At 36.3% G+C, this 26,427-nt stretch overlaps 1 protein-coding gene across 1 annotated transcript in view; it reads right to left on the minus strand.

Annotated features, from left to right (window-relative positions):
- PREX2 (phosphatidylinositol-3,4,5-trisphosphate dependent Rac exchange factor 2) overlaps positions 1–26,427 on the minus strand; it is a 297,053-nt gene that overhangs the window by 197,170 nt on the left and 73,456 nt on the right. Inside the window, exons 5-7 of the mRNA XM_044245489.1 lie at positions 25,172–25,273; positions 21,851–22,012; positions 3,878–4,011 (exon numbers count right to left, since the gene is read on the minus strand). Of these exons, the coding sequence (XP_044101424.1) occupies positions 3,878–4,011; positions 21,851–22,012; positions 25,172–25,273 (398 nt within the window). The remainder of the gene's footprint in view (positions 1–3,877; positions 4,012–21,850; positions 22,013–25,171; positions 25,274–26,427) is intronic.

Genomic DNA, 26,427 nt, shown 5'->3' on the forward strand with positions numbered 1-26,427 from the left:
TCATGGTGTGGAATCTATCACTGGGTCCTATCTTCGAAAGCCTTAATTTACTTTGTGATCTTGTGAGTTCTGTATAGGCTTTTAAATTTCTCTTGACCTGTAGATAGTAACACTCAGTATTAAATTCCACTAAGTGTCTGATCAATATTGTTAACACTTGGCTTAAAAAGAGAAATCTTCAGTCCCTTCAGAAGGTGGTTCTATTAAAGTATATCAACTGAAAAGCTTCTGCTTTGAAAATAATTTTGCCCTATGTTTTAATGTAGAATATTCTTATCCCAATTTCCTTCCTAATTAATTATTTTAGTGGTCATCAGATACACGTTGCAGGAATCTTCATAACGGCAGAAAAATTAAAACAAACAAATAAACAAAAACCTAAAGTCCACTGATAGGAGAGTGAATAATTAAGTTGTTACCAATTTAATTGTGATAATATTCAACCAATGGACTATTAAGCAAGAGTTAAATGGATAAACTATTCCTATACATATGGATAAATAATCTATAAACTATATTGTATACAAAATATAAAGTGCAGAAAACAAAATACATTATAATACTTAAAGAACTCATTAACAAGCCAAACTAAGCCATATTATGCTTTATGTATTAACTATTATACAACATATTATTTTTTTAAATACTAGTTTTTCCTGAGATTAATAGCATTAGTAAATTCCAGAGCTGAGATTCCTAATCAGCATTCTTGGCTTTTGTGAATGTAACTCTAGAATTCAATTCATCAAGTCCCCAGGTTTTGCAATTAAAATACTTTGGAAATCTGGAAAAGGTTCAGTTTACTCACACTCACTAAACAATCTTTAGAACTTCAATAGTACTTGGTTAAGGGGATGAAGTAAACTAAAATGAAGGGACTTGGTTAAGAGGATGAAGTAAACTAAAATGAAGGGACTTGATGGTATATTCTTCCTATTTCAATTCAGGAAGGGAATAGATAATAACATTTATGCAGTATTTCCATTTCTAGTCACTATGTATTTTGTCCACATTATATACCCATTAAGGATATTTGTTCAAAAACTAGGATTTTAGGGGCACCTGGATGGTTCAGTCAGTTGGCGTCCAACTCTTGATGTTGGCTCAGGTCTAAGCCCCATGTCAGGCTCTACACTTCAACAGGGAGTCTGCTTCTCTCCTTCTCCCTTTGACCCTCCTGCTGCTCACTCTCTCTCTCTCTCAAAATAAATAAATAAGTCTTAAAAAAAAAAAAAACCTTCAGGATTTTAATTTTACAAAATCTTTTCTGTTGTTTACCAATTTAATAAGGAAAGTCGTAAGACCATAAATGATATCATCATTGTACATGGCTAATTTTGCAAAAGCTTTGCACTTGAAGGCAGGCATATATATATAAATAAGTATGAGATCAGTTGTAATTAAAAAAAAAAAAGATCTCATTCTCAAATGGATGCCTTTAATAACTGCACCTAGGTGGATGTGTTAATTGACTTCATGGGCAAAATCTTTTCATGATGTATATCAAATCATCATGTTGTACAATTAAAATATATTACTATGTTATTTGTCAACTAGTCCTCAATAAAGCTGGAAAAAAATTGTACCTAAACAACTTGAAGCATATTATAATTTTTTTTCCAATTTATTTATTTTCAGAAAAACAGTATTCATTATTTTTTCACCACACTCAGTGCTCCATGCAAGCTGTGCCCTCTATAATACCCACCACCTGGTACCCCAACCTCCCACCCCCCCACTACTTCAAACCCCTCAGATTGTTTTTCAGAGTCCATAGTCTCTCATGGTTCACCTCCCCTTCCAATTTACCCAAAAGCACATACCCTTCTCAATGTCCATAACCTTCCCCCCTTCTCCCAACCCCCCTCCCCCCAGCGACCCACAGTTTGTTTCGTGAGATTAAGAGTCACTTATGGTTTGTCTCCCTCCCTATCCCATCTTGTTTCATGGATTCTTCTCCTACCCACTTAAGCCCCCATGTTGCATCACCACTTCCTCATATCAGGGAGATCATATGATAGTTGTCTTTCTCCACTTGACTTATTTCGCTAAGCATGATACGCTCTAGTTCCATCCATGTTGTCGCAAATTGCAAGATTTCATTTCTTTTGATGGCGAAGCACATTATAATTTTTTAATGAGTTATATACAAGTAAAATTAACAGCCTTTTCTACATCTTCTTAAAACCTATTTCTATGAATCCCAATCTTGCTGCAAAACACGGAGAGTTTAGAAGAGCATAGTAAAAAAAAAAAAAAAAAAAAAAAAAAAGAATTCTTTTTCATATGTGGTAAAACATCTTTTTTTTAAAAAAAAAAGCTCATTAAGGCAGGGATTAACAACAACTATCTTTTTCTGAAAGATTTATTATTTCTTTCTTTATTTAAAGAGAGAGAGCATGTGTGAGATTGGGAAAGGGCAAAGTGAGAGAGAGAGAGAGAGAAACTCAATTTGAGTGCAGAGCCTGATATGGGCCTCAATCTCATAAACCTGAGATCATAACCTGAGTCAAAACCAAGAGTTAGACACTTAACCAACTGTACCACCCAGGCACCCCATAACTATCTTTTGACTTTAACCCCAACCTCTTCCCTTTCAGCAAGACACATGGGTAGTTCTATGCTTTCTCAGCATCACTGTATTTTTGCACTAATGTCTCCTGCTAGGGCATTCTGATACTATAATCCAAGAGGCAGAACTCCCATGTCATCAACATAGCTGCCAACTCAGAGAACTTGCTCTTGACATCTTGTTCATTGACTTAGGAAATCCCATTTCAAGAGATGAAGAATGACGTTCCCTTAATCTTGCCTCAGAAATCAGTCAGTTTTTGAGTTTCTCATTCTCATGCTACCAAAAATTTTTGGTTACATTGTCCTCATTTCTGAACCTCATTTCTAGAATAAACACTCGTAAAAACCCTGCATCCTCAACCCATCTGTTTTACCTTTAAATTTCATGAAACCTTTTAGTACCTTTTCACTGAAAATAATGTATCCTAGATATGGTTAGGAAGAAGTATATATAGGCGCAGGAAATTTCCCAATTAAGTTCAGCTTTATTATTTTGCTTAAACAATCTGTACAACATTTCACCAGGAGTTCAAGGAAACATCCTCTAAGTACCTCCTAAAGAAAAAATTATATCCCTACTTTAAAAAAATTACATACATCAATAACACTGCTACATTAAATTACTTAAACTAATGATAACTAAGCTATACCAGGAACTTGCTTGGGTTTCATTCATTCACTTATTCATTCATTTATTCACTTGTTCAACAAATACCTCTTGAGTGTCTATTACATGGCAGACCCAGTCTCTGGGGAATAGCACAGAATAAGTAGCAAGACCAATATTCTCATGGACTTTACAGTCTAATCCAGCAAAGGTGGCAACAAATAAATAAAGAATGAAGAAAATATTAGCAAGAATTTTCTAGATATTGATATAAAATTGCTGGGAGGCTATACTAGATGGGGCAGTTAAGGAAAATATTTCCAAGGAAGGGGAGGAAATGACTGGGAAACAGCACTGGGAAACATAATGGGAAATATAAGACATATTCACCTTTCCTACAGAGCCTGAGGCACGTGGATTAGCAACAGAAATTTTTTTTTTTCCTCCAAAAGCTTCCTGGGAAGGTAGTGTTATTGAAAAATAGTCACATTTCAGTCAGGTTTTACAAGAAGGTAATGAGGAAGAATCAGAAAATAGGCTAAGAGTATGTGAATTTTACTGAGGAGATCCTGAGTTTCCAGGAGCACAAAGGAAAAGGCTGAAACTGTGAGATTGATAAATAATTTCTTTTTTCTTAAAAAATATTTTCCAAGGTTAATAAGTTATTTCTGAAGCAGTACCTTTTTATCACCTTACCTGTGTTTCCTTTTGCAATACACCAGAAGATTATCAAAAAGAAAAAACACCCGTTCTTGAATATTTCCAGAAGAAATTTTCAGCAAGACGCCACACATTAACATCTCAGTGCAGGTGTCAGTGATATTGGATCCCTAGGTTAAAAAAGAAAAAGAGAGAGAGAGAGAATGTCTGATTACTTAACAGAAACTTTTGTGTGTAATTCTTTTTCTCATTAAAAGTCCGTTTTTATTTCCAGATACAATATATGGACAGGATAAAAGTTGATACACCATAAATATTGATACACTGGATGGAGGTCTCTTTTCCTCCCAGACTCCTCCTCATCAGTCTCAGCAGATACAACTGTGGTTAGGAGACTCTGGGTCTTCTTTTGGCTTTCTTACACATGTAGGCATATATAAGCATGGATGATACACGTTACCTATGCTCTTTTACAAGGAGATGATTTCAAACTGATGCATAAAATTCATGTCTCTAACACTCCTCTCCCCCTCCTTTCTTCCCTTGGTATAGGAAAAGAGTTCCATGGATACATCACAAAGTACATGAAATTCTCTAACTTTTTAATGGGTTTCAACTCATTTATCCACTCCTTGGATGGAGAGAAGAAAAAAGAAGAAATTAAAGAAAAAAAAAAAAAACTATTTAAAGAGGGCAACCTTCCATAGAGCTTTAACACAAGTCAAAAGTTAGCATAGGCACACTCGTTCCTTAAATAAGCGTTCACTGAGTGCATGCTAAGGTCAGATGACTAGTGACAAAACTAAGTCTTAACACAAGAACTAACCACTGAGAGGAGCCACAGATGGAAAGAGCCTGAATCATGAACAGAGGAAAGCTGCCCAATGAAGCAGAGCACAAGCATTGGATTGTTGTGTGAGCTGATCAAAAGTCTGTCCTTTGAGACATTATAAATGTGGCAGTGTATTTGTTTCTACATCCTAAACTATCAAAACTAATGCACTGAGTGGGACAAAACAAAAAAACAACAAAAAAAAGTTTTCAGTAGATAGCTGATAAGCATGCTCTGTTCTCAATATGTCTGGTCTCTTTAAATCTAGGGATAAATTTCTGATTCTTTTTCAACTCAATGCTTTTATTTTTGTTTTTGATATTTAAAAATCAGATCATGAATTGTAAATTTCATACTTCCACAGAAATAATTGATACAGTTTCTCTGATTATAAAAATTTAAATTACAATGATAACTCATACATGTCAGTAAGAAATGCCCCAATTGGAAAGTTAGGAGAATGTGATTGTGCTGAGCATCTGCATTACAAACACATTTTATTTATTTTTTTATTTTTTACTAACTTTATTTTTTTAAAGATTTTATTTATTTATTTGTCAGAGAGAGAGAGACAGAAAGAGCACAAACAGGCAGAGAAAGAAAGAGGCTCAGTCCCAAGACCCCAGAATCATGACCTGAGCCAAGGGCAGGTGCTTAACTGACTGAGGCACCCAGGCATCCCTCCACACATATTTTATTTTTTGTTCTTATGTTTAACTTAATTATTTTAAATTTTATTTCCAGGAGAGTTAACATACAGTGTTATACTAGTTTCAGGTGTATAATATAGTGACTCAGCAAGTCCATACTTTATTTAGTGCTCATCACAATAAGTGTATTCTTAATCCCCCTCACCTCTTTCACCCTTCCCCCAACTCAACTCCCCTCTGGTGACCATCGGTTACAAAATATTTTAGATTTAAGACATTTCCCTTTTCTTTGTCTTTCATCATAAAGGTGGACATATAACTAGAGATCTATCAAAAATTTATATAATTTCATATCCTTCCTCATGTAATAATTAAGTAAAAACTGTCATCAAATATGAATATAAATCCCAATTTCAGTGGCAATGATTTCTTACTTAAGTACTATCCTTACCTCAGAAAAAAATTATGATAGAATATTATTAAAAATGGAAATAAGGAAACATCACATTGATTCTTGCACAAGGACATATACAATGTTATGAAAGTGGTTTTATTGATAACAATTTTACAAAAGGTACAAAATACTTCACCTGAGATTATTTCTCATGGTAGCCCAAAAAAGTAAAGCAAAGAAGCTAAATTGTTATCTAATTAAACGGTAGCTGCAAGGGCAGAGCAAGATGGGGGAGGAGTAAAAGACTTAAATATCATCGGGTCCCAGGAGTTCAGCTAGATAGTTATTAAACCATTCTGAACACCTACAAACTCAATAGGAGATCAAAGAGAAGAAGACCAGTAATTCTAAGAAGAGAAAATAGACCACTTTCCAGAAGGTAGAACATGCAGAGAAATGAATCCAAGGCGACATATGGGAAGACAGACTGTGGGGGAAGGGCCAGCTCCCAGCAAGAGAGAGAGCAGCAGAGCACAAAAAAGGAACTTTAAGACATCTACTCCACTGAGGGATGTCACTGTAGAGGCAAGCGGGGGTAATCACTCATGGGGATAGTATGGTCTCAGGACCCACGGAGTCAAAAAAAGACCAGGATGTCTGACTGTGGCAAAGCTCCCAGGTACAGAGCAGGGAAGCCAGCTGCAGAGACAGAGCCAAGGATGGAGAACTAAGCTCAGGGTTACCTTGCACCATGATTCGAGGCATGGGCGGGCCACTACTCTCCCAGTAGGAACCCCACAAGGGGCAGATCAGGGAAGAACCCCCACTTCCTCTTCCAAGAGGAGCTGCACAGGAGCACAGAGCTGGAATCAGCTGGGTTTGGAGACTCCAAATGGGAGTGACAGGATGGGTGAGCTTGGAGTGCAGCCAGAGACCAGGGAGATAGAGGGATTAACTGCTTTTCTCTGATGGTGCACTGAGCAGTAGAGCCCCCAAGCTCTCAGTTCCTCCTGGGCCAGAGATTGAGACAGGCCACCATCTTCACTCTGGTCCTCCAAAGCTATACAGAAAGTGTTCAGGGAACAAAAGCTCCCAAAAGCAAACACGAGCAGATGACTTAGCCTGGGCCCTGGCAAGGGTGGTGCAATTCCACCTCAGTCAAAGACATTTGAGAATCACTGCAATAGGCCCCCTCCCCAGGAGATTAGCAAGAACATCGAGCCAAAAACAAGTTCACTATCAATGAGAACTGCAGAACTCCAGAGCTAGGGGAAAGCAACACATAGAATTCATGACTAAAAAGACTGATTCTTTAGTCTTGGAAAGTTAGTTTTCTTTTCTTTTATTTTTTTCTTATTCTATTTTCAAAAATTTGCCCTCTATCTTATTTTATCATTTTAACTATTTTATCTTATCAATACCTTTTTAAAAATCTTTTTAAATTTTCATTGTTATAGTCATATTCTATCCCTTCATCGTATTTAACTTTATTTTTTGCATACATACAGATTTTATTTCTTTAAAATTTTGGGACACAGATTCTTCTAATAGATCAAAATATACCCTAAATCTAGCACATGTCTTTGTTCTAGTTTCCAGCCTGATCACATTCTTTCCTCTTCTTTTTTCTCCTTTTTCAAAGAACTTATCTTATCAATTCCTTTTTTAGAATCTTTTTTAATTTTCATCTTCACAGTCATATTCCATCCCTTCATGATGTTTACCCTTATTTTGTCTGTTCTATTCACCAGTCTAATATGTATATATTTTTCTTTTTTCCTCCTTTGTTTTCCTCCCAGTTTCAGGTCTCTTCAGACTTTGTTAGTATATAATTTTCTGGGGTCATTGCCACCCTTGTAGTATTTTGTTCTCTCATTCATCTTTTTTATCTGGATAAAATGACAAGGTGGAAAAACTCACCACAAAAAACAACAACAACAACAAGAATAAAATAAAACAAACAAAACAAAACAAAAAACAAGAGGCAGTACCGGTGCCTAGGGACCTAATCAATACAGACATTAGTAATACCTCAGAACTACAGTTCAGAATGATGATTATCAAGGTGCTAGATTGGCTTGAAAAAAGCATGGAAGACCCAAGAGAATCCCTTTCTGGAGAAATAAAATCCCTTTCTGGAGGAATAAAAGAACGAAAATCTAAGCTGAAATCAAAAAAGCTATTATTGAGGTGTAAAAAAAAAAAAATGGAGGCTCTTACTTCTAGGATAAATGAGGCAGAAGAGAGAGTTGGTGATATAGAAGACCAAATGATGAAGAATAAAGAAGCTGAGAAAAAGACAAACAACTACTGAACCATGAGGGCAGAATTTGAGAGATAAACGATACCATAAGATGAAATAATATTAGGATAGTTGGGATCCCAGAAGAAGAAAGAAAGAGAGAGGCAGAAGGTATATTGGAACAAATTATAGCAGGGAATTTCCCTAATTGGGCAAAGGGAACAAGCATCAAAATCCAGGAAGCACAGAGAACCCCACTCAAAATCAAGAAAAATAGGTTCACATCCTGTCATCTAGTAGTAAAACTTACAAGTCCCAGTGACAGAAAATCCTGAAAGCAGCCCAGGACAAGAGGTCTGTAAACTATAACAGTAAAAATATTAGATTGGCAGCAGACCTATATACAGAGATCTGCCAGGCCAAAAGGACTGGCATGATATAATCAGAGCACTAAATGAGAAAAATATGCACCCAAAAATACTATATCCAGCTAGGCTGTCATTAAAAATAGGAGGAAAGATAAAAAGCTTCCAGGACAAACAAAGACTAAAAGAATTTGCAAACACCAAAGAAGCCCTACAGGAAATATTGAAAGGGGTCCTCTAATCAAAGACAGAACCTAAAAGTAACAGACCAGAAAGGAACAAAGACAATATATAGTAACAGTCACCTTACAGGCAATACAAGGGCACTAAAAGCATAGCTTTCAATAGTTACTCTGAATGTAAGTAGGCTAAATGCCCCAATCAAAAGACACAGGGTATCAGAATGGATTTTTCAAAAAAAGAAGAAAGAAAAGACCCATCGATATGCTGTCTGCAAGAAACTCATTTGAGACCTAAAGACACCTCCAGATTTAAAGTCAGGGGGTGTAAAACAAGTTACCATACTAATGGATGTCAAAAGAAAGCTGGCATAGCAATCCCTATATCAGAAAAATTAGATTGTAAGCCAAAGGCTATAGTAAAAGATGAGGAAGGACACTATATCATACTTACAAGGTCTGTCCAACAAGAAGATCTAACAATTTTAAATATCTATGCCCCTAGCATGGGAGCAGCCAATTATATAAACCAATTAATAACAAAATCAAAGAAACATGTTGATAATAATACAATAATAGTAGGGGACTTTAACAACCCCCTCACTGAAATGGAAAAATCATCTAAGGAAAAGATCAACAAGGAAATGAAGCTTTAAATGACACATTGGACCAGATGGACATCACAGATATATTTAGAACATTCCATCCCAGAATAACAGATTACACATACTTCTCTAGTGCACATGGCACGTTCTCCAGAATACATCACATCCTGGGTCACAAATCAGTTCTCAACTGGTACCAAAAGATTGGGATCATTCCCGAAATATTTTCAGGCCGCAATGCTTTGAAACTAGAATTCAACTATAAAGAGGAAAGTTGGAAAAAACTCAAATACATAGAGGCTAAAGAGCATACTGCTAAAGAATGAATGGGTCAACCAGGAAATTAAAGAATTAAAAAAAAAATTCATGGAAACAAATGAAAATGAAAACACAACTGTTCAAAATCTTTGGGAAACAGCAAAGGGAGTCCTGATAGGAGAGTATATAGCAATACAACCCATCTCAAGAAACAAGAAAGGTCTCAAGGACACAACCTAAAAGGAGCTGGAGAAAGAACAGCAAAGAAAGCCTAAACCCAGTAGGAAAAGAGAAATTATAAAGATCAAAGCAGAAATCAATGAAATGGAAACCCAAAAAAAAAAAAAAAAAAAGGTAGAACAAATCAATGAAACTAAGAGCTGGTTCTTTGAAAGAACTAATAATATTGATAAACTCCTGGCCAGACTTATCAAAAAGAAAAGAGAAAGGACACGAATAAATAAAAACATGAATGAAAGAGGAGAGAACAATTATAAGAACATATTTTGAGAAACTATACACCAGAAAATTTGAAAATCTGGAAGAAATGGATATATTCCTAGAGACATATAAACTACCACAACTAAAGCAGAAAGAAACAGAAAACCTGAACAAAAAATCTCCCAACAAACAAGAGCCCAAAGCCAGATGGCTTCTAAGGATGTCTACCAAGCATTTAAAGAAGAATTAACACCTATTCTCCTGAAACTGTTCCAAAAAATAGAAATGGAAGGAAAACTTCCAAACTCATTTTATGAGGCCAGCATTACCTTGATCCCAAAACCAGACAGAGACCCCATCTAAAAGAATTACAGACCGATATCCTTGATGAACATGGATGCAAAAATACTAGCCAAATACTAGCAAAATACTAGCCAATAGGATCCAACAGTACATTAAAAGGATTATTCACCACAACCAAGTGGGATTTATTCTTTGGCTGCAAGGTTGGTTTAACATCTGCAAATCAATTAATGTGATACATTAATAAAAGAAAGAACATGAACCATATGATACTCTTAATAGATGCTGAAAAAGCATTTGACAAAGTACAGCATCCTTTCTTGATCAAAACTCTTCACAGTATAGGGATAGAGGGTTCATACCTCAATATCATCAAAGCCATCTATGAAAAACTCACAGCAAATATCCATTCTCAATATCCGTTCTCAGGAAAAAAACTGAGAACTTTTTCTCTAAGGTCAAGAACACAACAGGGATGTCCACTATTACCACTGCTATTAAACATAATACCAGAAGTACTAACTTCAATAATCAGAGAAGAAAAAGAAATTAAAGGCATCCAAATCAGCAAAGAAGAAGTCAAACTATCACTCTTTGCAGATATGATACTTTATGTGGAAAACCCAAAAAGCTCCACTCCAAAACTGCTAGAACTCATACAGGAATTCAGTGAAGTGTCAGGATATAAAATCAGTGCACAGAAATCAGTGCACAGTTGTTATTTCTATACACCAACAACAGGACAGAAGAAAGAGAAATTAAAGAGTCAATCCCATTTACAATTGCACCTAAAACCATAAGACACCTAGGAATAAACCTAACCAAAGAGGCAAGGAACCTGTACCCAGAAAACTATAATGTATTCATGGAAGAAATTGAGGAAGACAAAAAGAAATGGAAAAGTGTTCCATGCTCATGGATTGGAAAAACAAATTTTGTGAATATGGCGATGCTACCTAAAGCAATCTACACATTTAATGCAATCTCTATCAAAATACCATCGTTTTTTTCCAAAGAAATGGAAGATAACCCTAAAATTTATATGGAACCAGAAAATCCCCCAAATAGGCAGAGGAAAGTTGAAAGGAAAACCAAAGTTAACAGAATCACAATTCCAGACTTCAAGCTCTATTACAAAGCTATAATCATCAAGACAGTATGGGACTGGCACAAAAACAGACACATAGGCCAATGGAACAGAATAGAGAGCCCAGAAATTGACTCTCAACTCTATGGTCAACTAATCTTTGACAAAGCAGGAAAGAATGTCCAGTGGAAAAAAGACAGTCTCTTCAACAAATGGTGTTGGGAAAATTGGACAGCCACATGCAGAGGAATGAAACTGGACCATTTCCTTACACCATACCAAAAAAATAGACTCAAAATGGATGGAATACCTCAATGTGAGACAGAAATCCATCAAAATACTTGAGAAGAACACAGGCAGCAAAACCTCTTCAACCTCAGCTGCAGCAACTTCTTCCTAGAAACATCACCAAAGGCAAGGCAAGCGAGGGCAAAAATGATCTATTGGGATTTCATCAAGATCAAAACCTTTTGCACAGCAAAGGAAACAGTCAACAAAACCAGAAGACAACTGACAGAATGGGAGAAGATATCTGCAAATGACATATCTGATAAAGGACTAGTACCCAAAATCTATAAAGAACTTATCAAACTCAACACCCAAAGAACAAATAATCCAATAAAGAAATGGGCAGGAGACATGAACAGACATTTCTGCAAATAAGACATCCAGATGGCCATCAGACACATGAAAAAGTGTTCAACATCTCTTGGCATTAGGGACATACAAATCAAAACGACAGTAAGATACCACCCCATACCAATGAGAATGGCTAAAATTAACAAGTCAAGAAGCAATAGATGTTGGAGAGGATGCAGAGAAAGGGGAACCCTCCTACACTGCTGGTGGGAATGCAAGCTAGTGCAGCCACTCTGGAAAACAGTATAGAGGTTCCTCAAAAAGTTTAAAATAGAGCTACCCTACGACCCAGCACTCTCACTACTGGGTATTTACCCTAACGATACAAATGTAGTGATCTGAAGGGGTACATGCACCCAAATATTTATAGCAGTAATGTCCATAGTAGCCAAACTATGAAAAGGTCTGCAAGATCCCTGAAGATCTCTTCTGAACCTTCTCCAGTTTGTGAGGGTCTCCCTTAATATGGAACATCTTTAGAAGTGAACACTACCACTCAGATGCAAGCTGGCGAATAAATCATGTAGTGATATCAGTATTTCTTCAGTCCCCTACAATATATATCTTATTCTATAAGACTGTATTAACACATCTATGGCAACTAATTCAAAGTGCTCCATTAGACAACAATGCCTCTAGATGATTTTCCTCTATTGTATGCTTATTTCAACTTTTTTTTTTTAAAGATTTTATTTATTCATTTGACAGACAGAGATTACAGTAGGCAGAGAGAGAGTGGGGGAAGCAAGTTCCCCGCTGAGCAGAGACCCCGAAGCGGGGCTCCATCCCAGGACCCTGGGATCATGACCCAAGCAAAACGCAGAGGCTTTAACCCACTGAGCCACCCAGGCACCCCTAGATAGTTCGACTTCTGATTTAATCCTGATTGGTATCATAGCAAACTCTCAAACCCCTTACTAATATACAAATACATTATGTTTGGGGGCACCTGGGTGGCTTAGTTGGTTAACTGTCTGTTTTCAGCTCAGGTCATGATCCCAAGGTCCTCGAATGGAGCCCTGTTTCAATCTCCCTGCTCAGCAGGTAGCCTGCCTCTCCCTCTCCCTGCCCCCCGACTTGTGCTCTCGCTCTCTCTCTCTATCAAATAAATAAAATTTTTTTAAAAAATCTTTAAAGCTACATTATGTTTAAGTCATTACCATAAGTTCCCATTAGCTCCTAGCTCCTGATCAAAAATCAGAATAATATTAATTGAACTCTGTGAGGTAAAACACTTCTTTTCAAAAACAGCCCAAAGCATCTGTTTAATAATCTATTAATGAAACTTTGTGGGGTAATGACATCAAGCCCAACAATCTTGTTATGTTTTAAAGTATATCTCACACTCTAAACATAACATCACTCATATTATATTTTACTAAATCCTACTGAGACATTTCTATCACTGAAGTGATATGTCTTTAATATTTAACAGCAAGCTTTAAGAATCAGAACAGTAGGTACCTTTACCATCTTCTACCATAGTAGAATAGTAATATAGTAATAGATAATAGTAATCTACTATTATCATATGAAGTCTCCATTAAATAATTCCTAGAGCATTGCTTATACACTTAAAGGAATCTGTGTTGAACATACACATTTGTCTAAAAAACTCCTTCTATATGAATGGCCTATAGCATTTCTCTTTATACCATGTGTATAAGCTGTAAGTGGTAAAGAAGAACCACTGTGCTCTTGATTTACCATGACTGAATCTGCGCATTATTACTAAGACAATGGCAAGTAGAAATCATTAAGAATCTTTCAACCACAGAGATGTACAATGTTAGAAATTTTTGACCAAGTGTATATACAGTCTTCTGTATAGTCATGATATGCCTCTCACTTCAAATCCATCCCATGTACAAGTAGACACTTAATAAGCGTCTCTTTTTAAATAATGTGGTTATTTTCCCCTTGCTTACATGATAAATCTACCTTTCTCTGTAGCTAAAACAAAAGAAAACAAAACCAAAACCTCACAACTTTATCTTTAAAGTAGATGAAATTTATGATATTTTGAAATTACATGCATTTTTTTTTTCATTTACCTAGAAATCCCAGGAGAGTTTCTGGGGTTAGGAATAAAGAAGTCAAGGTACAAAATTCACAGAAGAAATTGAAATAAAGTATGGCTATGAACATTAGATTTCTAGGTAAGAGTCAGGAGCACTAAAGTCTATCAAAATGACAACGTCAGGCAAGTGAACTAGAATATTAAAAATGTGGAAGCAGTAAAACAAGCCAGGCAGATCATCAGAAGAGAGCAAAGCCTCTAGGGCAATGGTTCTCAAAGTTTAGAGTTTGGGAGACACATCTGATATGCTTCTTGAAATTCCCAGGTTCCTTTAAGGTCCTACCTCTGTAGGAGGTAAGGTAGGACCTTAAGGGAAGGTTCCCCAGGTCATTCCAGTAAATGCTGATGCATGTGGAACACTCTAAGTAAAATTGCCTTGGAGGCTTTGGGTACCTGAATCCAGGTGCTCAAGTGCATCGGATGGCAACCCTGCTGACAGGGAGATATTGGTGAGCACAGGTCTCTGCCTGAGGTAGTCCTGACTGCTTCCTAGTCCCAGGGCAGATACGCATTGGTCGTGTTACCATGGTTGCAAATATACCACATGGTCACCTCTGGTATAGTTCATCACTGGTGAATATTCACGTACACCTAAATAATGTTACATAACTTAGTGTTTTATCTTCATTTTGAAAATTGATGCTAATTTTTAATTCCAGAAGTCTGTTCTTTGGCAATTCCATATTTAGTCACTGAAAAATCATGTATGATAAATGCTTTTCTCTAGATGAATACTAAAGTCAGGGTTTTAACATTTCTATAACATGCCAGACAATGTGTTAAACATTTTTTCCTGTTATAAATCTCTAACAAGTTGGCTTCTCTGTTTGTAAAGTTTTAGGAAGCAAGAGGGAGAGAGAGAGAGAGGGAGAGAGGGAGACAGGAGGGAGGGAGAAAAGGAGGAAGGGAGGAAGGAAGAAAGGAAGGAAAAAAGGAAGGAAGGAAGGAAGAAGAAAAGAAAGATGGAGGGAGGACAGGAGGAAGGAAGATAAAAGAAAGGGAAAGATGTTTGGTTAAATCAGTTTTGTATAGGCTTTCATGGGTCACCATGTAGATGTTGAAGGCGGCAGATTATTTCACTATGGGAAAAAAAAAACAAACCTATAGAAATACTTTTACAAAGATGGAATTTCATGTGTCTGTGAAAAAAATATTGCCCATGAAAATAAGCTATTTTAACAGTACAGTGATAGAGCAGAGTCATAAACCAACATTTGAGAAGCAAGGTATAAAACAATTACTTTTAAAAAGTAAGAGGGCTTGTATAAATCATTAATTTTGAACTATCCTAAAGCTATTACCCATAATATAATATGTATATGTACATATTCAATACAGATTTTCTTTTTAAGATTTTATTTATTTATTTGACACAGAGAGAGAGAGAGAGAGAGAGAGAGAGAGAGATATCACAAGCAGGCAGAGAGGCAAGCAGAGAGAGAGAGGGGAAGCAGGCTCCCTGCTGAGCAGAGCCTGATGTGGGGCTCCTCAATCCCAGGACCCTGAGACCATGACCTGAGCTGAAGGCAGAGGCTTTAATCCACTGAGCCACCCAGGTACTCCAAAACAGATATTTTTAAATAATGTGTTTACCCATATGATTCAGAGTTTTGTTGTCTGAACAGTCCCTTAAAAAATAAATAACCAAAATAATGTCCTTTTTTTTATCTAGATGATTTATCCTTTTTAACATGCATTTCCCTTTAAGAAGCAACATTCATCATGTAAAATCACACCTGTGATGAATTATATATATAGAACTAAAACAGCAAAGCCCCAGCAAGGAAGTTCCATGGATGGTTCTAATCCTGACCACTTTTATTAAATCAGGAAAGGAAGGCTGAGTGGCAGTTCAAGGGGAGAAGTAACCATCCACTAATAACTGCACCATGGGTGGGAATCTACTCATCCAGTGCCTCTCCTTCCAAAAGCTTCTCTTTCTAGTCCAGTCTGTGGAAACCCTCCTCCTTCACCTTGGTCCCAGCAGGTGCAAAGTCTTGGGACATGACCCCTGTTCCCGATACCAGTGGAAGAAACAGATATGAAAGCATAGAATTAAATGCAGTGTGATCACTGCAGTAGCAGAGAATTAACAAAATGAGAGCTGGCATGAATTAACACTCTTAGAGAGAGCTGTGTGTGCATGATTATTTGTTTATCATTAACTATATAGTTCATTCCATGTCGTGGTTTCAGGTTTCAATCATTCTTTAGGGATTTTCTTTGTCAGACTTACAAAGTACACCATTTCAGTATCACCTTCCAGTAGGGTGAAAAGATCAGTCTGAAATGGATGGAGCAAACCATGACTTCAGTCACTAAAGCCAGGACCCAGAGGCAGTCCATGTTGGCAACACTCCTCACCAACGGCTGCCCTTCCCAGTGTGGGTGTCTCATGGTCAAGATCCAGCCAGAAAATGGTGACAATTCAGAATCTAATTTGTTAAGAAGCTGAATAATTTTGATTCTATAATTTGAGGTATAATCAGGTATAAATTATACAGTCAGCATACATGAAAGACTAGTAAATTCAAAGCGTCATTACAGAATTTAATGTAATTTAATTTAATTTAATGTGGAATATAATGAATTTCCATAGATGGACACTAGTTAGATGCCAAAGTATGCTTTCAGAAAATGACAACACCCAGAAAAGACAGTCAGGAGCATGTGTATTTATTTTATGGCTCCTTTTCTAATTTCCAGTGTGTCTTCAAACATTAAAATGATTTATGAAACACTGCAACAATAGAACAAAGCCCCACCTCTGAAAAAGACCTAAAGAAAATAATATTGCTAAACCACATCTGGATTATTTGAAAGGTTAAATCTTTTTATGTTAAGTTCTCTTAATATGTTATGTAAGGGTTCATTACTGATTCTTTGTAGCAAAGAATCAGTAGCAAAGAGGAGGCAAAAAATCACTATAATAGGAAACTAGTCACTAATTATCTGACCCCATTGTCAGCACTCTCTACTTAACACCAGAGTCTACCCCATTCATCTTGTCAACTAAATGTTGAATGTCAATACCAGAAAAAAGCAGACTGCAGAGAGAAGGCATAATCTTGGCAAAGAAGAAGGATGACAGGAGGCTCTGAAACTTCCCCCAATCATATACAAAGCAATGACAGATGACGATCTAACAAGAGCTAGACCCGCTCACTGTGGAAGAAAAGAAAATTGACAAGAATGACAACTAGGTGGGCATCTCATAAGAGAATGGTTTCAATATCAAAGGAGTGTCTCGAGAAAATGAATGAAGCATTCGAATATTCTTTCAAAAAATCTTTTAAAACTACTAGAAAGTTAAACATGAAATGAAGACTATCACGTCATTTTATCATATAATGTCATAAAATGTATGCCCCCCCCAGCAAGATTCAGCATTTGGTTCACTCTTTTTGAGATTCAATTTATTAACTGATGTTTAGCCTAGATTCTGTCATATATTAGATAAAACTAACAACATTAATGTTCGTTTTACCGAAATGAAGTCCCAATCAATCTTCTCCCCCTCTCACTTAGGAAATTCTGCTCCCTTTCTACATAGATTGACTTTCAATGGCCTTCTTCCCAAACCACCTATCCTTAAGTAACAAAGGCCATCTATAAATCAATTCTGTCTCAAGGCAGTAGACAAATTTGTATCTATCAAATCCCCTTTTAGAAAAGAAAAAAAAAATTCTCATCACAACCTCTGTTAGACTCACACCCATAAAGTAAGAGAACATGACTTGAAGTCAATATACTGTCAGACACAAACTTAATCATATGTAAAGCAGGAAATGGATGTTAAAATTGTTTTGTGCCATTATATTTCTCCATGTAGAAAGCCAAGAGGTGTCAAATTTCTATTCTGTTTCTTTCTATTTCGTAAAATGCAGTAACTATTTTGATCTTATTTTTTCCAGCACCTTCATATATTAATAATTCTCCCTCTTATCTTTTAATATGATTTTTTTCAGATTTGAGAGATCTATTCCAAACCATGCTATCACGGATATAAAGCTGAATTACCAAGTGATATAATGCTTCTTGATACTCCCTTGTTGATAGAGTTCATTATGACTCCAAAGATTAGAGTTACCATTACAATACTATCAATCAGTCAAAAAGCAGACCAAGATGGCAACTGGTCCTGTTCTATGAAATGAATCAGTGACTCTGATTAAACATCTAATGAACTACCTTTCCAAGCACACTGATCATTGCCCTCCAATTACCTTTGGCAGAATATCCTGTGCAATGCTCTGAATGTTGGATAAGACATAAAACTGAGATATAAATTATACTAATAAAAGGCAGAACTTCAAATATGAGCAATTAAACTACAGATCTTCTGTAATGGCAGTCACTATGTAAATGATGACAAAAACCTAATTTCCAAAGTCAATTTACTTCTAAATCGCAAGCAATCAACTTAATCTAAAGAATTAGCTTAATTTTTTTTCTGAGAAGATACAATATTACACTGTGACAAGGATTATAGGTTTAGACTCTGCCATCCATTAGCTGTAAGCACTTGGGGTAAATCATATGGCCTTCATTTTTTTTTTTTTAAAGATTTTATTTATTTATTTGACAGACAGAGATCACAAGTAGGCAGAGAGGCAGGCAGAGAGAGAGAGAAGGAAGCAGGCTCCCTGCTGAGCAGAGAGCCCGATGCGGGACTCGATCCCAGGACCCTGAGATCATGACCTGAGCCGAAGGCAGCGGCTTAACCCACTGAGCCACCCAGGCGCCCATGGCCTTCATTTTTTAAATCTGTGTAATGGGGGTTATAATACCTCAGCAAACTGTTAAGGGCTCACCAAGATTGCATACAATGGAAGATCAGCCTTTCCTCAAAAGGAAAGTGGCTAACTGGCCAACAAGTACCTCTGTCCTCCCCTAGTCAAGACTACAGGAATCTTAGATTTTGATCTTGAATCTTGAGTAATATAATAGAATGGTAAAAAAAATTATTAGAGTCTATTCATTTTAGTCAGGGCACTGATGAACCTACCTACCAGTGCTGGCTAGACACCCTTGAGAGTGTAGCTTTTCTACTGATTCTGTGAGCTACCCCATATCTTTTTAAATTAATTTTTCTTTTAGTTTCTGTGACTTGGAACTATCTAACCTTAACTGAAGTGATATAACACCTTCAGTAGTCAGGAGAATGTATTAGACAAATAGGAATTTCTAAGGGTAAAATCCTACCATTGAACCAGAGCTTTAAAATACTACTCATTTGCATAGGATTTTACAGTATTCAAAGCACTTTCACTTATTTCGTTTGACTCCTGTAATAACCCACATAGTATGTGGGAGAGGTCTGATGCATCATCCCCATAGTAAGGGTTAGAGTCCAGACTAGAGATGAAGTCGGCTTGAAAATCAGGCTTCAGCTCTATGTCATCTAATTTGGGACCATAGATTTCAATCACTTGATTTACCTAAATTCAACATAAAGGAATGTAATGATAATTTATAGCACAGAATATTAGGCAAGATACCTGACAGATTTCACTATAAAAAGCCTTCATTTCATTAATGGGAAAATAAGACTGGATAATTAAGTGACTTACTTGAAATAAATAATCCACCTAAGGTGAAAATAATGCTAATTCATGGTATATCAGATTCAGATCCCATTCAAGAAATTTTAGTTACTGGAACAGGTGTGTCATCCCTCACGTGGTCCTCAAGGGTCTGCGGGAGCTTGGGGAAGGAACTAGACATGGAGTTGTTTCCCAGCCTTCTTAGCTCAAGACTTCTCACCTCAAACGCTTTTTAAGGAACTCTCTGTTCTTGGCCCGCATGCCACCTGACATCTGCCCTTGGCCATGTCCTAAACCCACTAGAGCTACTCTAAACATAAAACAAAGCTGTCTGCAAGCTGAGCAGTAATCTTTGTTTGCAATTCGAAGAAAGCTCTGTAACTATCCCCCTTCCCTCCCAGGGCCTGCATTCATCCTATAAGTCTACCCTCTCTCCTGGACAAATCAGAGTCCTATCAGCAGTTTCTCCAAAGCTTCCAGGAACAGACCAGGTGTGAGTATTATAAAAGCTTTCCCCCTCTCTCCAAGCTAGTGGACTGAGATGAGGAATCATGTTCTTACCAAAAGTTGCCAAGCAGTTACCTGGGCCTTCCTCCAAGCTGCGTTCCCTCAACGTCCCAAAACCCCCCAAAGCAGCCTGGCTGTGTCTTACGCAATTATATTCAAATCCTACTCAGATAGAATCTACATTGCTGCCCTTTTTTGGGACCCGACACTCATATGATCTCCTCTGTGCCTGCTGAAACTGTAGTCATATCTGATTTCCTGCAGCCAGTTTCCTCTGTCCTGATGCTGCATTTTCCTCTTGCACTTCAACTGTTTGTTGTAAACACAGAGAGCTGGTGAGATTGAGGCACCCCCTGTCAGGGGCTGTAAGTAACGGAACATGATCCACACACATTCTTCCTTTAAGTAACTGGCATGCCCAGAGCAAGAAATATCAACTTTTTAAAGAATCTCTTAATTCTGCAGTAGATACATTTTTTTTTAGAATATACATGAGGAGGAACAAAATTATGAGAGATTCCATTCCCCTAGAGTACTGAGTAGAATCTGTGAGGTTTTGTTTTGGGAAAAGGCCTGGCACATATCAATGAGAAACCCTGAAATTTAAAGCACGTCCAGTTTTTCTTCCAATGCTCGAGTGACAACAGAATGACAAAAGCAAACTTCAGTCCATTTTTCTCAACCCAGCAGGACAACCGCTCCCCAGGAAAGGAATTATCATCATGAATCAACTGTAAAACACACAACCATTTTAACTGACTAAAATAAGTAGCATTCATGCTGAAATGCGAGGTCACCCTGGACACTTGAAATGAAAGAATATAGACGAAGAGAAAACTTCGATCCCAGTTGGATTTGAAAAGTTTCATGGTGAAGAGTGGATAAACTGGGGAATTCCCAGAGGTCAACATTTGCGGTTTCTTTGCAAATCTGAGTGGATATAATTTTAGATCTAAATAGAGACCAACATACTGAAGATACGAAACAAATCAGTCAATTATAAGGTCCTAAAGATAAAAAGCAATCCACTCGAATTTGTGTGATACATTATTTGGTTGGAAACATTTTAAATCTTCTCAATACCTTTAAAAAATGTCTTAATTGCTTTACTTTATAAAAATAAATGATCGCAGTTGAAAGCTCATCTCATCTCAGTTAAGTCAATTTAAAGACAAAATTTTAGTTTATGCTTTATATAGCACTAAAATAACATAGGGCTCCAACCCCATGAAGTAATAGGGATTCACAGTTACCATGGATGAAAACATAGAGTCTGTATATCACTCTTTGTTTGCTTTTTTTATCATTTAAAAAAATCTTTCTCTAATGAGTCATAAATCCATAAGGCTTTTCATCTTGAATGGACCTTAAAAACCACATCACAGACGTTTCTTCATTTAGAAATGATGAAATAATTGCAATGAAATACAATTTAAGAGATTAAGTGACCTTAAAATGAAATTCATCATCAAACACCTAATTTAAAATCTGAAAATAACAGTATCATAGAACACATACGGGGCTTAACTCCCCTTCCTTACTCTCTCAGGATTCAGGCTATGTACTTATTGACCAAAAGAAGGCAGGGAAAAGGATAATCAAGATGCACAAATACTGAAATACTAAAGCTTATAACCCACACAATATTAGATGGCTCTATGACAAAGCTTTTGTCACAAAGATTGATGTTAAGTCAATTAACTGTCACTCTAAAGATATTTAAAAATAATAATGACAGCACTTTGCAGAAATGGTTACAGCCCTCTGGCATTATCTGGTAAAATGACCATTTATGGCTCCATCCAATGTCAACAATTCTACATGCAGCATAAGACATAACAAAACTATTTTAAGCTCCATTGTTGAGTAGAGTGAATGTACCTCCCAGCCTTCAATGTGAGACTGCCATTCCTCTAAAACCTCTAACTTCTCCATCTGCCTCTTGGCCTCGTTTATGTTGGAACAGACAGCTTTCATGGCTTGGAGGGCTTCCATTACCGCTGCGTAGTCACTGTGTTTCCTTGGAGTCCGCTTCAGCAACTCCTGTTTATACACAAAAAAACAAATCGCCCTTTGATCTTCAGCTTTCTGGTACAGCAGGTTCAGAATGACCAGGAAATGAGAACTGCAGAGATCGTGAGAGCCACTTTCAGAAGGGACATCACAAACTCCACTAAAATTCAGATCAAAAACGAAAGCTTGAATCAATGAATATACGTTACCCTGACACAAATTTTGCAGCTCCTTTAATTTTTTTGCCTTAAATTATTTTGTTTTAAAAACTAAATTAGATTTCTCCTTTTGAATTGTCAAATATCTCACCTGCAGCATGTAATTTGTTTCTAAGATTGACCTCTGCTCCAACAGAAATAGAACTCTGTATGTCTTCTTAGACTCTTAGTAGAACAGTAAGTCTTTAAATAAATATGTCCCATAATTTCAAAAACAATTTCAATGCCTTATTTCCTAATACACTTTTGAGAAACTACAAAAACATGCCATCAATAAAGCAAAATTTTTAAACAACGTTTTATACTCTAACAAAATAAATAATTTACAAGTTCCATGATACTCTGTCACTAACGGAACAATTTATGCTATTTTCACCAATAGCTCGGTTTCACTTTCTTCAATGAATGAATTGCCATATGCCCCTCAATAGTTTTTTTTGTTGTTGTTTTGATTTTGGGGTTTTTTTGGCATTTTATGTTTTTTTCCATTCAGGATATCAGAGCAAGCATGATCTTTAATCTTTTAAATATATTAAAAGGTTTTGTTTGTTGTTTAAAAGCACAAAATTAAACATCTTCACCCACTGTCTAGACAGTTGTGACCACATTGCTTTTTAATTAGTCATTTGTTTCTTTACTACAGTTGCCATCACCACGTAACTAACACAATTATAGAAATCCTGGGGCAAGTCTTTAAAATAATTTTCTTAATTCTTAACATCCAGTGGGAAACTATGCAGTTGTTATACTCTCTTGAGGTCTGTTACTGTTGAAACTTCTGCCATAAACTTTGACCCTGCATTCAGTATGTTCACAGTCCATTCAGCAGAGCTAGTGCCAGAAGAATACATATTACATCACTCCCAAGACAAGATTTAAAAACTTATTTTGGATCACAAATCCATAAAAGAGATATGCTGGCTTCTCTAAAAATTCTAAAGTGCAGAAGTATTTGTAAATTATGTGAAGTGGTCAAATCAGTCTGCAGACTGTGATTTGAGGTCCTATGGAATTGTGCCCAGTGGGTATCCATGAAGTTGAGACAGGAATGTAGACAATGTGAAATAGCAAGAAAAATGACTAGTAATAATCTTTTGTCAGTTACTTTCTATGAATGCTGTACTGGGTGGCCACACCAATAATTTCAAGTCCCACAAATATGACCGATAGATTGTTTAACACACAGCCTAACCCCTAATGTTTTTCTCTGAATAAATAAAACCAACCAAAATCAGAGACTGTCAGCACAATGGTACAACAAAAAAATTATAACACCAACATATCTACTACACAAGTAAATAGTTTCTTCATCTTTCTTTGTGAAGATAATCATCCAAAGAAGGGGAAAGATAGCATCTTTCCCCTTCTCGAAGGAGCTCTGAGTTGATCGTTTTCTTCCTAAGCAAGGAGGTGTCCATTATTCTATCTTTTGAGAGGTCAGATCAGCCAACCCTATCTGGTGGTCATCCCCATCCAGAAGTGATTTAGAACAACTACTTAGCATGATATCCTTCTCTTAATATCACTATCCCTTCTGACTCTTAAAACAAACAAATGCCTGGGATTCCAAAATCAGGTCCAGGAACAGCTGATGTGATCTGAGTCACCAAGTAAAGAGTCTGAAAGGACTCTCAGAAAGACAGGAGTCATGTTTGCCCCAACCTTCCTGTACTGAAAACCATATTAAAGGTCTGCAGAACAGAAGATTCCCCATGTTAGCTTCCCTCTGTGGCTTAAGCAAGCATTTTTAACTTGTCTTTTAATAAGGAGAAATTGTTTTCAAAGAAATTTTACACAAAAACCCAATTATGCAACTCATGGAAGTTGTAGTTAAAAAAATGTATTTTAAGTTCAAATTCCTTACATTTGTTTCTCAAAAAGTAAATCAATAATAACACCAGTTAATATGTGCATAACATATTGAAATATTTTAAATTATTAAAAATTTAAAGAAGTAGTTAAACTATTAAGATAAATCAGAATCAAATATATATGAATAATAATAGCTAACATATATGGAGTACATACTGTGCTAAATGATTTGCATAACAGTTTAATTACTATTTTTATGTAATACATTTTCCATATGTGTATATATATGTATGTATATACACACATACACAGACATACACATCCATTATACACATCCTTGCAGACATACTCTACAATTTCATCATCATTATTTCTGCTTCATTAATAAAAACCCAAGGCTTTAAGAAGTTAGATTATGTGTTCAGTCACACAGTTAGTAAGCAGAATACTTAGGATCTGAACTCAGAGCTCCCATGCTCAACCACCAACCCAAACTGCTGTTGTAGTTCCAAGAAGCACCATTTCCAGAATTGCTATTCTAATCTATTCACATATTCTTACAGTACAAGCATAATTAGCACATTAAAATATGTTTTTCACAATAACACTTTTAGTTATTGTAATGAGGCAATGGCCTAAGACCATTAATGTGTCCAGAGGCAGTACTTGCTTAGCACGGTCTTTCTACATCCTACCATTTATTGTCCCATGTGACCCACAACATTCCTTGTAATACTGATTCAAAAACCAAACTGTGAAATTATGTAACTTTCACTTTAAGTTCATTAGCATCAAGAAGACACCAGTGTAAGGGGAAGTCAAAAAATACAACAATAGTAGATTTACTTAAGATAACGAACCCTGTAGATAATATGCAATATAAACTTGTCATAAGGTATTTAATGGGATCTATCTTGAAACTAATGCATTTACTCAAAATAAAACTCAAATAGATAAGTTTTCTACAAAGAGCACTAAAAGCCTCTTTTCCTAAAAGATTTGTTTCCTAATCCATATAGATGAGATGAAATAGCTATTTTCCCTAGTAACTATGATCTGCTCCTTCTTCAGAAAATCAGATTATTTAAAAGAAAAAATTTTTAAAGCAAAATATGCAGATACAAGGAAGATACTGCAGTGAAATAAACACATAAAATACCTTCAAAAGGAGAGGGTATTTGCAAATTCTTTGTATTGGTGTTACTAAATATCCTTCCAGGGGAACATCTGTATTCTTCCGTCCTCCAAGTAGCATGCAGTTCTGCAGTGGAAATAAAAATAATTAATCACAATATTTTAAAGCTGAAGCCATGAAATTTTCTTCTATAATAAAATTTTCTGCTAAAAAATTGTGAAAGCCTGTCTTTATACCTTCTTTCTCTCAGATGAGCCTGTGAAATCACAAAGAACATTTACAGATGACAAAGAGAAGTTTTTTCATATCATGTTAGTTATAGAAACCAAAATATGTTTTAAACACATACCTTTAAAATTAATTTTTATGTACTATCCTCAGAAGTCTGAGGAAAAAGAAATAGGATAGAGATGGATGAATAAATGATGGGTAGATGTATGGATGGATAGATGGACAGATGGGTGGATGAATGGACTGATGGATAAATAAATAATAGACACAAAGATACACAGATCAATCCTGCTTATAAAGGGAGTTGTGTTGTAGCTGATTTGTGGTGCTGTGCTGTGTTGTAAAGAGCAGGGTCTTGGAAACAACTGGGTTCTATACATCCTCACCACTGACTAGTGATGTAACTTTGGGTTGACTTCAGAATGCTAGTTTTCCTGCCTGTGAAACTGTCATGTTTTAATCAAGTGATTGCTAAGTCACTTTTAGCTATAATACCCCACCAGTGACAATGGCCAGCCAGTCTCTGAGAAGGAGGTCAGGTATGATCACCAGAGAAGCAAGATGAATGGAGAAATCTCAAAAGCAGCAATCAGAATAAGATGAAATAGAAGAGAAAATCAACTCTGATTTAAAACAAAAACAAAAACAAAAAAAAGCCTATATTCTCTGAAGCATCTGGTCTTTATTTTATAGTTTAAGCATCAATTTAAAAAAGAAAAAGATTAGAAACTTGTGCCAAATCCTTTTCCTACAATGCCTATCAGAGTGGCTGGCAAAAAGAAAGTAGTCGATAAATATGTAATAAATGGAGAAAAGGGCTCCTCAAATATCATACTGATAATTTAGCAACCTTTATACCAGCATTTTACAAGGGTTGAGACTACTGTCCTACATTCATTGAGAAGAGAGACCAAGAGCTGAGCAGGAAAGGATGAAAAAGAAAAGACTGGGGGTAACAGTATATGCCCCCCACCCCCAACTGTCGTGAGCAACTTGGCTTTAGCCAAGTGTATTCGAGTCACTAAGTGTATTCACTATTCGAATACACT

This window comes from Neovison vison, chromosome 4 (genome assembly GCF_020171115.1).
Source record: "Neovison vison isolate M4711 chromosome 4, ASM_NN_V1, whole genome shotgun sequence".
In the NCBI taxonomy this organism is placed as follows: Eukaryota; Metazoa; Chordata; class Mammalia; order Carnivora; family Mustelidae; genus Neogale; species Neogale vison.